Source organism: Macadamia integrifolia, chromosome 7 (genome assembly GCF_013358625.1).
Source record: "Macadamia integrifolia cultivar HAES 741 chromosome 7, SCU_Mint_v3, whole genome shotgun sequence".
Classification (NCBI taxonomy): domain Eukaryota; kingdom Viridiplantae; phylum Streptophyta; class Magnoliopsida; order Proteales; family Proteaceae; genus Macadamia; species Macadamia integrifolia.
Genome location: NC_056563.1, coordinates 5,168,411 through 5,182,274, shown reverse-complemented (window position 1 = coordinate 5,182,274; position 13,864 = coordinate 5,168,411). Strand labels below are relative to the sequence as shown.

Here is a 13,864-nt window from a genome sequence, read left to right as displayed (position 1 = left end):
AAAAAAAAAAAAAAAAAAAAAAAAGGGGAAGAAGAAGAAGAAGAAGGGGGAGTTGGGGGAATCATCTTTATCAGGCTTATTTGAGTTTTATCTATTCTAATAAATAAATAAATAAATATTTTATATCAGTATTGGGTGGTGTTCGGTCGTGACCCATGATACCCAAACCCCTTCCCCGGGAGACCAATTTCTTGGATCACAGGTATTCATCGGGAGACCAATTTCAGTTTACCGCTTGCTGGAACCGGACTCCCATGGAAGGCAATCATTTTTCCCTTTAACAAAGAAATCAACCAAACGAACCCTCAACGATATCTTTCAAAGGAAGTAGTTTTTTGTGGGACCGCAGTATAGGCTAGCGTTTCCTGAATCTCTCTCTTCCCATAAGATAGCGGCAAATATGTAATTTCCTTAGAAGGAGAAAGAGAGAGACTCAGGGAGGTGCAATCTTAACAAACGCGCTCTTAACTGTGACTTCTCTTTATCTCTTTAAGGCTTTTTTTTGGTTTTTTTTTTTTTTTTTGGGGGGGGTGGGGGGTGGGGGGTTTGTGAACTGGGAAGGGTTTAACCAAAACTCATACCTGCAACACGAGGAGAGGATAGGAAGAGATATCGCCGGAGTAATCGACGGCAGGAATGAGGCGCTTGAGCTCCATCGTCGGCGCAAAATCCCCAAAATCATCGATAACCGAACCAGTCTCAGCCACCACAAACAACACGCCCTCTCCATTGCAATTGATCTCTATCCGACCATCCTCATCTCTCCTCAACCTCGCAGCCATGGGATAGAACGGCACTAACGCCTTACTCAGAGCTTCCTTCAAGACGCTGGAGTCGAAGAAATTGAAAGATCCGTTCCGTCTATAGAAGTAAACGCTCGGTGTATGCATTCTCGGTACCACCAGATCGACGTTGGCATTCCAGAGCCCCCTCTGCGGCGTATCCTGCGCCGGGCGCACCATAGTCGACTCCTTCACTTCTATTTTCATCTTGATACCTGTAACAATAAAATCAACAAAGATCAATCATCGGATTTCTACCTTTGAGAAAACGATCGGTTCCGGAGAAGAAATTCACCTGTAACGGAGACGAAAGGAAGGGTTTCGCCTGTGTGCTTGGTGCGTATGTTAGAAGAGACCACTAGAAAAAGTAAGGGGTTTAGGTGTTTTGGTATATGGTTGGCGAGGTTGGGTTTTATATAGACAATGGAAGAGAGAGAGATGGGAACCGTGATTCACCTACCGCACCTGCAGACGTGAACGAGAGGACGAACGATTCAGGCATCTTTGACACTGAGTCGTACCGGGAGCATTTAACAGGGGAAGAGAAAAGAAGTCGTGAAGTGGGGCCCAGCGTGGTTGGTGAGCCGGTGTGCCGGTCATAAAATGAAGTCTCATGACTCCCATGCTGCCATTGCGCAGTCCATCCCACCTCCACCAAACCTTATCCGGTAACAAGCAACCACACGTTCCTCCGTTGGATTTACATACTATAAAAGCAATGTTAGGACGGGACAACCTAGTGGGTCCCACCACTACCAAAGAGTTTACGATTGAATTCATATTGGTGGATCGCGATCATCCTTCTCTACCTTAAAACAAAAAAAATATAGACACAAGAAATTGGTGGATCATGACGTTGTCTTGACGTCATACGATTCCATGCTGAGAACAATGTGTGGTCACGTGGCGTCCTTTTAACTGCTCCTCTTTCACTGAAAAAAAAAAAAATCTCAAGATTAACGTTTTCTTGAGCTTGGGAAACAATTACTTACCCAATTATGGGAAGGCAGAGAGCATCTTAGGTTGTTTTTGTAAATACATCTTGTAGGAGTTTTGGGCTCCGATTGTCAGCTGTGGACTACGATCATCGGGACGAGTGGGGTTGAAAATTGGAGTTGTTCGCGCCTAGGGTCCATGAGCGGATGAGATCATTCATATTTATTTGACTTTATCCAAAAAAAAAAAAAAATTCTGTATTTATTTGACTGGTCCTACTTTGCCAGATTCAGAAACGGCTTGATAAAGGACAGGAACAGTGAAGGCGATAGTAGGTGAGGGTGCGGATCAAGTCATTAATAAGAATGATTCTCCTACAGTGTTTGATTTATACAGAAACCCCACATTCGTATAAGAATGGATCCCATAATAATAGCCGAATCTAACAATGCATTTCATATGTTCGCTTAATGGGCATCAAGTCAGCATTTTTTACGAGAAATAATAGGTTAATAGTATGATAGGAGGGGTAATTTGCCTATTTTAAAATTACGAAGAAGAAGAAGACGAGTGTTATTTTCTCATAATAAAGGGGAGAAGAAGAGTATCACAAGACGGAGATGAGATAAAATAGAGAGGGAAAAAAAATAATAGAAAAAATAGGTGATTTGGTCGTACAGACGTAACTAATGATGTCGGACTTTGGGTGAGGAAGCCATGATTTTAACATCTACCTTAATCCACCAACTACTAATTCATTATACAATGACTTATCAATAACTAAATAACTAAACATTTCTAAATACCATATTAATTTGCCCCTACAACTCTTACCTATCCATGGCTTGAATGTAATAATATGATTGTATTAAATAAGTAAGAATTCACTTTTTTGGGGAAATTCGGAAGTGAAACTTCAAACATTATACATTTGGGAGTGATGGATTTTCTCTCTTTTCTTAATAAGATAAACATTTGGCACAACGGGAGACCTTTGCTAATAACTTATACTTAATGATTAAGTCCAACTTCTGGTTAAGGGTTAGGGTGAGGGATTTAGATCCTCTCAAGCCACACTGGGCGTCCAACCTGCATCCAATAACTAGCATCATGCCTGGACATGCACCCCAAGGGATTCTCAACCATCGGATGCGCACTAGGTGCCTAGCACGGCTAATGAGGATAGTGTCTAAAAATCTATGATACCGAACATTATTTTCTGTTTTATTTTTATTACAAGGCGTATCTTAAAAATGGTATTTCCCAAAGATTTGCCATGTGTAAAGTAGAAACCTAGATGAGCTCAAATTTTTTGAATAGGTTGATCCTGTCACGATGAGTAAATTCTATCTCAAAGTTATATGAATATTGTTTCTTAAAACTTTGACTAATTTTTCCTTAAGTACGGATTTGGTAGGTTTTAATTTTGATTGTATGTTTTCCTTTTTTATTTTATAGAATAAATGTCTTTTTGAGATCGTTATTTATATTGGATTTGCTTTCCCCTAAATTCTCTTTTATTGACATCTAGAGATTATTGTTAATGGTTTGGTATTTGAACATCTTAATCTTTGCCGTAGCCATAGATTTTGGTCTCTTGTTTCTTCCTATGCCTCACCTAAACCCTCATTCACGCCGTTTAGAAGCCAAAAAAACTAAGGCTCTGTTTGGTATCGTTCTAAAAAAACGATTCTGGAGTTTTTTCATTCTATTGGAACGAAAAAACGGAATCTTCTATTTGGTGCACTTATGGTCCGTTTCTGTTTTTTTGGAACAAAAAGTGAAAAAAAAAAAAAATGAAAAAAACGGGGATGGATGGAGTTTGGAGTTCCGTCTTCCCAGTTTCGTTCCATTATACAAAAAAAAAAAAAAGTTCCCGATAAAAATCTGAAATTTTGAAACACCATTTTTTCGTTTAAAAACTGCATTTTGACACAGAAACTGAAATTTTCGTTTTTAACACGAAACGGCGTTTCTGGAACAGAAACGATACCAAATGGAGCCTAAGTTTCGACTTGGTCAAATACTGTTAGAAGTCAAATGAGATAAAATATTGTGAATTGTTAAATAATCAACAAAGAACTAGAGAATTCTATCATTGTAGTAGAACAATACCATGTACTCGTAATTTGGAAATGAATTAAAAAGAAAACATCGAAGCATAGTTACTTCAGTTATATTGCTTATGAGAAAATTATTGACATTTTGAATTTTCTGACAGAACCTTAGGATGTGTTTGGTAGCCAATAGAATAAACGAAACGAAATCAACTGAAAAGAAAAGAAAAATGAATTTAAAAAAGAATAGAAATCAAATGAAATGGAAAGAAAAAAATAATTTTTCTATTTTCTTGTGTGTTAGGCAAGACTTTTTTTTGGCAGCATAAGAAACTTCACCATTCCCATGGTGAATTTGAAATTAAAAAAAAAAAAAATCTTCTCTTGGTTCAGAACATACTAAACATATATATATATATACCAGTAAAAATGCCACGTGAGAGTGAGAGTGAGAGAGAGAGAGAGAGAGAGAGAGAGAGAACAAAATGTCTACATCAAACTAAATATATTGCAATCATATAGGATATCCATTGAAGCAATTAGTAATTTAAGATAATTATTAAATATTAATTTTAAATTTTAACCAACGATAGAAAATTACAACAAAAAATTTTTTTTTTGGTAGAAATCATATATGATACTAACAAACCATGATAAGAAAAAAAAAACCTCAAAATAGACTAAATAAGTGGGGATATCATTTGTATATTTTACGATGAGGGTGATCTTACTCATAGATTCATCCTCTTGTGGCCCAAGGCAAAAAAGAATGAAAATCAAAATTCCCTTCCGAAGCATTAAATATATATAGAAAGAAACCCCAAAAATATGAATACTAAGACAAGAAGGGGTTATGTATGATATCTCACCAAGTTTCCAACTTTAAATTTAGTATCAAATTGCAACAAAAAATACCATATATATTATAGAGTACTTTAATCAACAAGTGAAGATGTGATAGTTCAACACTATAAAAAGCTGATAGAGTTGATCAATAGTTTAACATAAATTTGCTGAATGCAGGGACACTATAAACTGAGGTTCTTTTATAAACAATGTATGGATAATCCAATCAACCTTTCCAAATATCATATCTTTCTGTAAGAAATTCCAAGAGATCAAAAAATCCAATGACAATAAAGATTGATCGCAGGTACTTTAGAAGGCTAGAGGCAAATGTCAGAGATCTTTGAGACGAACTATGAGTTCAACCCAATTTTCAGATATGTTTCAAAGTTATGTAAAACAGATGGGATGATTCTTCTCTTCTGCATGAATAGCTTATATTAAACTTTTGTAACAAATTCGGTGACTAGTGTGTAAAACATGGCAAATAATCTAGTGCAACATTTTCTCCATTATAATTAACATTTTTTTTGCTAAAGATCATTTGTAATAAAGAAGAAGAAAATGATTTACAGAAAATGCTTGATAAAACCAGCCAGAGAACATAACTCAAACAAAAGTAGTAGCAGATACCACTTTCACCTTAACCCACAACTCACTTCAACGTTTCCAATTTCACATAGAATATATGGGGCTTTCCTAGCCACTGTAGTTTTGTTTAATTATCTTCTTTATCTGAAAATAAGTTTGATTTGCTTCACCTATGAGAATTTCTACCAATTCTTGTTTTATTCATCAAAGCTTATCCTAATCTCCGTCAAGATTACAGCCTTAGCCCTGTCCTATCATCTGTATAATGGAGTGGCCATCAGCTGGAAGAAGCAATCAAACTACCACACTGAAGAAAAAGACAATTGAAAGGAAAACTACTCAAATAAACAATGCAATTCAATATTTTAGATATATTTTTCATAGCAATCGTCAATTCCGCATTGAAGTTATTGGCTTAGAACTTTTATAAATAAATAAGCAGGTAGATTTACCTCATGGCTAAGGTTTCATAAGTTCTGGTCTCTAATGTAGATAGATTTCTTAGTAAGTGGTATGGGTACATTGTGTTTCTTTGATTAATAGCATCTTCTCGCCCTTTTATTCCTCATTCTCTTCAAAGAGCCACGACAATAAGTGTACGATTCAAAGCCAAAAAATTCAGTTCAAATCAGACCTATAATAACACATTACATTTCACAATGTTAGGAAGCCGCATTGGTTCCAAAAAAGCAAGATGAGGGACTGACCTAATCATTTCCTTTTCTTGTGCAACATAATATCTCATCCTGTTTTTGTGGTCTGCCCAAATAAGATTGTAGCAATTGCTTTCTATGTATTTTTTTTTTCCCTTTTTCTCCTTAATACATACAAAATATCTATAAAAAAAATAATATTATGTGGTAACTATTTCCCATGATATATTAATTCACCATTTATTATATTGTTAAGTAATGATTCTCCTCGATTTTGTTGATTTTAATATTCAACAGCAATTATTAATTCACCCAAATTCACCATTAGTTATATAGTTGATCTAATGGTTCTTCACGATTTTTTTAATCTTAATTTATTAAATGCTGGGTTTTTTTTTTTTTCCCTCTTGGGTACCTAAAACAGCCTTTAATGTGTTATTTCAGGGTAGGAAGTGCTACCGAAAGTTGAAGTCAAAGAAAAAAAAGGTAAAGAATCAATGATGCACCATATAAATGTCACCAAGGCTGGTGTGGAAAAGGGAGTATACCAAATACTCTATTGTCTCTGATCAGCCACTTATGTGGCTACTTTATTAAATAATGTCTTGATCACCCGCCGGTAGTTATGTTGCATGCAATTCTTTATGCATGCATAAAGGTACTAGAGAAGTTGTAGACTGCTAACCTTGAACAGAAGATTGATGTCCAGATTATTCAGATGCTCTCAAGATATATGAATAAGCTAAATATACTACACAATTAAATATTATTTCATCATTTATGGTATACTAGATTAGAACGTGTAGTTAAATGCCAATTCATTTATAACAAGAATGTAATTATTTCTTATATTATTAGTCATAATTCGTCAATCTTTTTTTGCATGGATCTTTGCACTCATCCTTACTTGAAATCTCTATTTAAGAGATCCATTAAGTTGAGATAAAGTTTTGAATGTTATTATAATTATCTCTTACGGTCTGATATGTTGAAAAAGCTGAAGATGCCTGAACTGAATATGAAAAGAACGATTTTGACTTAGAATGGTGTGTGCATCTATGTTCTCTCTCTCTCTCTCTCTCTCTCTCTCTCTCTCTCTCTCTCTCTCTCTCTCTCTCTCTCTCTCTCTCTCTCTCTCTTGCTTAAACTAGGGGATGCAAGTTTTGGCCACCAAGCCCAATCTTGCTAAGACCCTACCCTGAAAAATCAGGGGATGGACCTATTCACTCCGTGGGCTAGCGTAGCTTTACACTTTCAAGCCCTTCTTATGATGGGTCAGGCTTGGGCTGAGGGCTTGGTCTAATCAATCGCCAGCTCGCCCCACATATGTACTATTTTTTTTTTAACCTATATATATACTAGCAAACTTGTATGTGCAAATGGACATGTGGGAATTTGTCCGATGGTGGAGAAATGAAATGTTTGGACTGATTTAAGTGCATTTTATTTATCTGAAGATACTTCATATTTAAATTAAGGAAAAAAGAATGTTGCTTGATCATGTGGTTTCTATTCTCAGACACAAGAGCATATGAAATAAAAAAATATTTCACTCATTCAGTTTAATTCAATCTTTTGCCTTTTTTCATGAAAAGGAGAGGGTTCCCTAGAAGGTGTGTGGCCCCTCTGTAGCAGTGGCTACGGCATTGCAGAGGCCAATGGGAATATTGCACATAGAAGTATCAATAGGGGTGGGATTTCTCCCTTTTCTGATAGGCAAGGTGGTCATTTCTTCCCCTTTTGTTTAAGTGTAGTGCTACATTCTTCTTTTTTCCCTTCTATTAAATAATTCAATTGATTCATAAAGTCTTTTTATTTTAATGGTATTATGAGTCATAAATGATATTAATTTTTTAAGAAATAAATGATATTAATTCAAACATTTAATAAATTAAGATTAAAAAAATCGTGAAGAAGCATTAGATGATCTATATAACTAATGGTGAATTTGGGTGAATTAATAATTACCGTTGAATATTAAAATCAACAAAATCGAGGAGAATCATTACTTAACAATATAATAAATGGTGAATTAATATATCATGGGAAACAGTTACCACATAATATTTTTTTTTATAGATATTTTGTATTTATTAAAGAGAAAAAGAAATAAAAATATATAGAAAGCAATCGCTACATTCTTATTTGGGCAGACCACAAAAGGAGGAGATATTCCTACATTAAGCAGGACAAAACATGCAATTCATTAAATACAAAAAAATAAAGTTTGTGCAATTAAGAAAAAGATGCTATGGAAGAGTTAAGTAATTCAATCGTGAGAGCAAAAATAGTATGAGACAATTTTCATGTGATGGTTCTGTTGCAAAATAACATTTTAAAACTGAATGGATCAGGTTTCTAAAAAACAACAGGATCACCGTCATGATTCGACTCTGACGCTTCCTATGAAAAATCCTAATGAGTACCCTCTTTATTATGAACTCAATGGGTTGCTTCCACACTGTGATTAAACTCAATTTTATCGATCACCTACTCACTATGTCTCAACTCTATCTCTTCCTTTGAAAAGATAAATGACCTTGACTTTCTTTGAGATATTCTCCTTTATAAGATTTGAAGAAGGAATAATAACTGCTAATGCCTAATGGAGATATATAAAAAGTACCATTAGCGGAATTTGACACCTTAGCATACCTATCCTCAAAAGTACAATTATGTGGGCCTCCTCTCAATTCTTGATATTTGAAAAATTCCCATCCTTAAATCTATTGATTGAGAGTCAATCAAATCAAATTCTAGCTTCTTCCCCACCCACCCCAACACATCAAATCTGAATTTCCTCCTATAACTGTGAGCTCCAACTCCTCCTTCTCATTAATAAAAAAAAAAGGGAACACCAATAGATTCCTTAAAATTCGACCCCTCTAAAATGGAAGCTGAATTCATTTATCATTGAACCAATTACGATTTCCAAAGTAAACTCGTCTATTGTTAGTGTTAAGTTTGTTTCGAATTCTTGACCCATTTTGAAGATTGATCCGCTTCGATATATTTTGGTGGTGACCTGAATGGAAGTTTTCTGAGATCCGTGATGGAAGCAGAGGGGTTGGACCGATAGGTCAACCTGCGACTTGGAGTATATATAATGTACTGTTGCTTGCTGAGAAAGCTATTATATTTTAGGGTTTTTCGAGCTAGGGTTTCAGGGCGAGTTTTCTCGGCTCTGATTTGTTAGAATCTCTCTTTTGTATAATAAAATATATTCTTCTTCGTCCGAGGATGTAGCACACCTCCCTGGTGTGTGAACCTCATTAAATCTCTGTATCGTGCGGATCTATTGTCTCTTTATTTTTTAGATTTCTTGGTGTTTGATCTAACAAACTGGTATCAAAGCTTTGAGTTACTTCGATCTATGGCTTCAACAAAATACGACATTGATAGATTCAATGGTAACATCAGTTTTAGTTTACGATAGGTTCGAATCATGATTGTTCTCACGCAGCAGGGTTTGAAGAAAACCTTATTTGACAAGGCAAAGAAACCTACAAATATGTCTTATGATGATTGGAACGATTTGGATGATAAAGTCTTTTCAACTATTCAGTTGTGTCTTTCGAATGATGTTCTACAGGAAGTTCTCTCAGAGAAAACTGCTGCAAAGTTATGGGTGAAGTTAGAGAATCTTTACCTCACCAAATCCTTCACCAGTAAGTTAAGATTGAAGTAATAACTGCATACCCTTCATATGAGTGATGATACTTATATTAAATCTCACATATCTGAGTTTAATTCTATTGTTATTGAATTGAAAATGATAGATGTTAAAATAGACGATGAAAATTTGACCCTATTATTGTTATATTCTATGCTTCCATCTTATAAGCATTTTAGGGATACCATGATTTATGGTAGAAAGACAATTTTTATTGAGGATGCCAAAACGAATCTATAAAGCAAACAGAAGATTGATGATGAGTTGAAGTCTACCAATAAATCTGATGGTGTTAGTTTGGTAGCTAGAGGGAGAACGAATGAAAGGAGTTAGATGGTGACAAAAAGAAGGCTAGATCAAAATCTAAGCACAAGAATTTAACTTGTAATTACTGTAAGAAAAATGGACTTATTAAATCTGAATGATATAAGCTTTTAAATAAGCAAAAAGCAGATGGTGGTACTCAAAATCAACAGAAAAGAGATGATTCTACAGAAGTTAGTATTGTTGAAGATGAGAGTGAGTTTGATATACTTTTGATGACTGATGACAGAGTTAGATCATAGCATGAATGGATTATTGACTCTGATTGTTCCTATCATATGTGTCTCAATCGTGAATGGTTCTCCACATACGAATCAATTCGAGGTGAAGTTGTGTTGATGAAAAATAATGCTTCTTGTAAGACTATTGGAATGAGAACGATCAATATCAAGATGTATGATGTCATTGTTAGAACTTTGTCTAATGTCAGACATGTACCTGATTTGAAGAAGAATCTCATCAGTTTAGGCACTCTTGTTTCAAATGGGTACAAATATAGCTGGAGGTGGAGTCATGAAGATCAGCAAATGTATTATTTTGCTAATGAAATGAATCAAGGTTGGCAGTTTGTATGTGTTGCAGGGTGATACAGTCACTGGGTTTGTTGCAGCAGCTTCATCATCTATGTCTGAATCAGATGTCAAAAATTTATGACACATAAGGTTATGCCATATGAGTGAATGAGAGATGACATCATTAAGTAAAATGACAAAGATATGAGTGCCAATATAATTGTAAGTTTCTTCTCCATATGCTGCTCTTTCATATATATATTTTCTACTCAATTAACTAATGGATTAGTTTTGATGGTAAATCTTGTTTCTTATTTTGTATAAATCTTATTTCTTATTATTATGGAGGAAATAGGAAGGAAGAGGGGTTTTGATTCCCACAAGTTGCGATTTGAATTCTATATTTAGTGTTATAGAATTTTTTTTTTTTTTGGAAGAAAAAGAGAAAAAGAAAGATAGATGAAGGGAAATGTGTGATTTGAATTCCACATTCGGTGGTACTTCTGTTATTAAATGAGAAAGAAAGATAGATGGAGGGAGGGAGACGCGTGAGATTGAGTGAGAGAGAGAAAAAGGAAAATGGGAGGGAGAAAGAATTTTAAAATAAAAGGAAACAATAAGAAAATTAAGAAATAAATTATTATACACGGAAACTGGGAGAGAGTGAAAAAAGGAGAGATTAAGTAGGGAGATGTGAGGAATTTGGAGGAATAAAAAAGAGAAAGAAAGATGATGGAGGAAGGGAGATGTGCGATTTGAATTCTATATTTGGTGTTACAGTTTTTTTGATAAAAAAAAGAAAAAAAAGAAAGATAGATGGAGGACCTTACACAAAAAAAAAAAGAGACAGATAAATGGAGAGAGAGAGAGAGAGAGAGAGAGAGAGAGAGAGAGAGTGCAAGAAGTTTTAGAATAAAAAAGATAAAAAAAAAAGAGGAGAAATTAAGAAGAGGGACATGAGAGATTTAGAAGAATAAAAAAAGCTAAATTGTTAAAATATTAGTTTCTAAATATTAGAGAGAGAGAGAGAGAGAGAGAGAGAGAGAGAGAGAGAGGGGGGAAGGCGAGAGAGTTAATAAAGAAATTATTTTTTTATTAACTGAATAAAGAAATTAATATTATTTATAAATATTAGAGAGAGAGAGAGAGAAAATGTGTGTAAAGGGCGTAGGAGTTTTATTAAAAAAACTAATTTTAAATAAATAATAAAATTAATATTTCTAAAAAAGAACGAAGGGTACCCAAAATATAGAAAAGATAAGAAAGATAAAGAAAAGTGATACTATAATTGTAATTAAAGGTATTTACATAAATAAGAAGGATAAAGTAGTCCAAAGAAAGTTTAACCACGATTATATATATATATATATATATATATATTTTTTTTTTTTTTTTCTCTTGGGTACCAAAAACAGCCTTTAATGTGTTATTTCAGAATAGGAAGTGCAACTGAAAGTTGAAGTTAAAGAAAAAAAAGGAAAAGAATCAATGATGCACCATATAAATGTCACCAAGGCTGGTGTGGAAAAGGGAGTATACCAAGTAGTCTATTGTCTCTGATCAGCCACATATGTGGCTACTTTATTAAATAATGTCTTGATCACCCGCCGGTGGTTATGTTGCATGCAATTCTTTATGCATGCATAAAGGTACTAGAGAAGTTGTAGACTGCTAACCTTGAACAGAAGATTGATGTCCAGATTATTCAGATGCTCTCAAGATATATGAATAAGCTAAATATACTACACAATTAAATATTATTTCATCATTTATGGTATACTAGATTAGAACGTGTAGTTAAATGCCAATTCATTTATAACAAGAATGTAATTATTTCTTATATTATTAGTCATAATTCGTCAATCTTTTTTCGGATGGATCTTTGCACTCGTCCTTACTTGAAATCTCTATTTAAGAGATCCATTAAATTGAGATAAAGTTTTGAATGTTAGTATAATTATCTCTTACGGTCTGATATGTTTAAAAAGTTGAAGATGCCTGAACTGAATTTGAACATAATGCTTTTGATGTAGAATGGTGTGTGCATCTATGTTCTCTCCCCCTCTTTTGCTTAAAATAGGGGATGCAAGTTTTGGCCACCAAGCGGCCAAGCCCAATCCTGCTAAGACCTCACCCTGAAAAATCAGGGGCGGGGCCTATTCAGCCCGTAGGCTGGGGTAGCTTTAGACTTTCAAGCCCATCTTATGATGGGTCAGGTTTGGGCCGAGGGCGTGGTCTAATCGCCAGCTCACCTTATATATGTGCCTTTTTTTTTTTTTTTTGGTAGAAAACCTATATGTACGCTGGCAAACTTGTCTGTGCAAAATGGACATGTGAGAATTTGTCTGATGGTGGAGAAATGAAATGTTTCAAACGATTTAAATGCATTTTATTTAATATGAAGGAACTTCATATTTAAATTAAGGAAAAAAGAATGTTGCTTGATCATGTGGCTTCTATCTCTAGATACAAGAGCATTTGAAATAAAAGAATATTTCATTCAATCAGGTTAATTCGATCTTTTGCCCTTTTCCATAAAAAGGAGGGTGTTCTCTGGAAGGCATGTGGCCCCTCTATGGCAGTGGTTGTGGCATTGCGGGGGCCAATGGGAATATTGCATATAGAAGTATCAATAGGGGTGGGATTTCTCCCTTTTATGATCGGCAAGGTGGTCATTTCTTCCCCTTTTATCTAGGCACAGTGCCACATTCTACTTTTTCCCTTATATTAAATAATTCAATTGATTCATAAAGTCTTTTTTTTTTTAATGGTATTATGAGTCATAAATTATATTAATTTTTTTAGAAATAAATGATATTAATTCAAGCATTTAATAAATTAAGATTAAAAAAATCGTGAAGAACCGTTAGATGAACTATATAACTAATGGTAAATTTGGGTGAATTAATAATGACTGTTGAATATTAAAATCAATAAAATCGAGGAGAATCATTACTTAACAATATAATAAATGGTGAATCAATATATCATGGGAAATAGTTACCACATAACATTTTTTTTTATAGATATTTTGTATGTATTAAGGAAAAAAAGAAATAAAAATATATGGAAAACAATCGCTATAATCTTTTTTGGGCAGACCACAAAAAAGGAGGAGATATTCTTACATCAAGCAGAACAAAAAATGCAATTCATTAAATATAAAAAGTAAAGTTTGTGCAATTAGGAAAAAGATGCTATGGAAGAGTTAAGTAATTCCATCGCGAGAGCAAAAATAATTTGAAACACTTTTCATGTGATGGCTCTGTTGCAAAATAACTTTTTAAAACTGACTAGATCAGGTTTCTAAAAAACAACAGGATCATCGTCATTATTCGATTCTGACGCTTCCTATGGAAAATCTCAATGAGTACCCTCTTTATCATGAACTCAATGGGTCGCTTCCACACTATGATTAAAATTTTATTGATCACCTCCTCACTATGTCTCAACTCTATCTCTTCCTTTGAACAGATAAATGATTGTTACT

The 13,864-nt window shown here is 34.3% G+C and overlaps 1 protein-coding gene across 1 annotated transcript in view; it reads right to left on the bottom strand.

The window, feature by feature from the left end:
* The window catches only part of LOC122084369 (shikimate O-hydroxycinnamoyltransferase-like), a 4,234-nt gene extending 2,947 nt beyond the window's left edge, over positions 1-1,287 (bottom strand). Inside the window, exons 1-2 of the mRNA XM_042652570.1 lie at positions 1,078-1,287; positions 582-997 (exon numbers count right to left, since the gene is read on the bottom strand). Of these exons, the coding sequence (XP_042508504.1) occupies positions 582-989 (408 nt within the window). The 5' untranslated portion in view covers positions 990-997; positions 1,078-1,287. The remainder of the gene's footprint in view (positions 1-581; positions 998-1,077) is intronic.
* Positions 1,288-13,864: the final 12,577 nt, after the last annotated feature.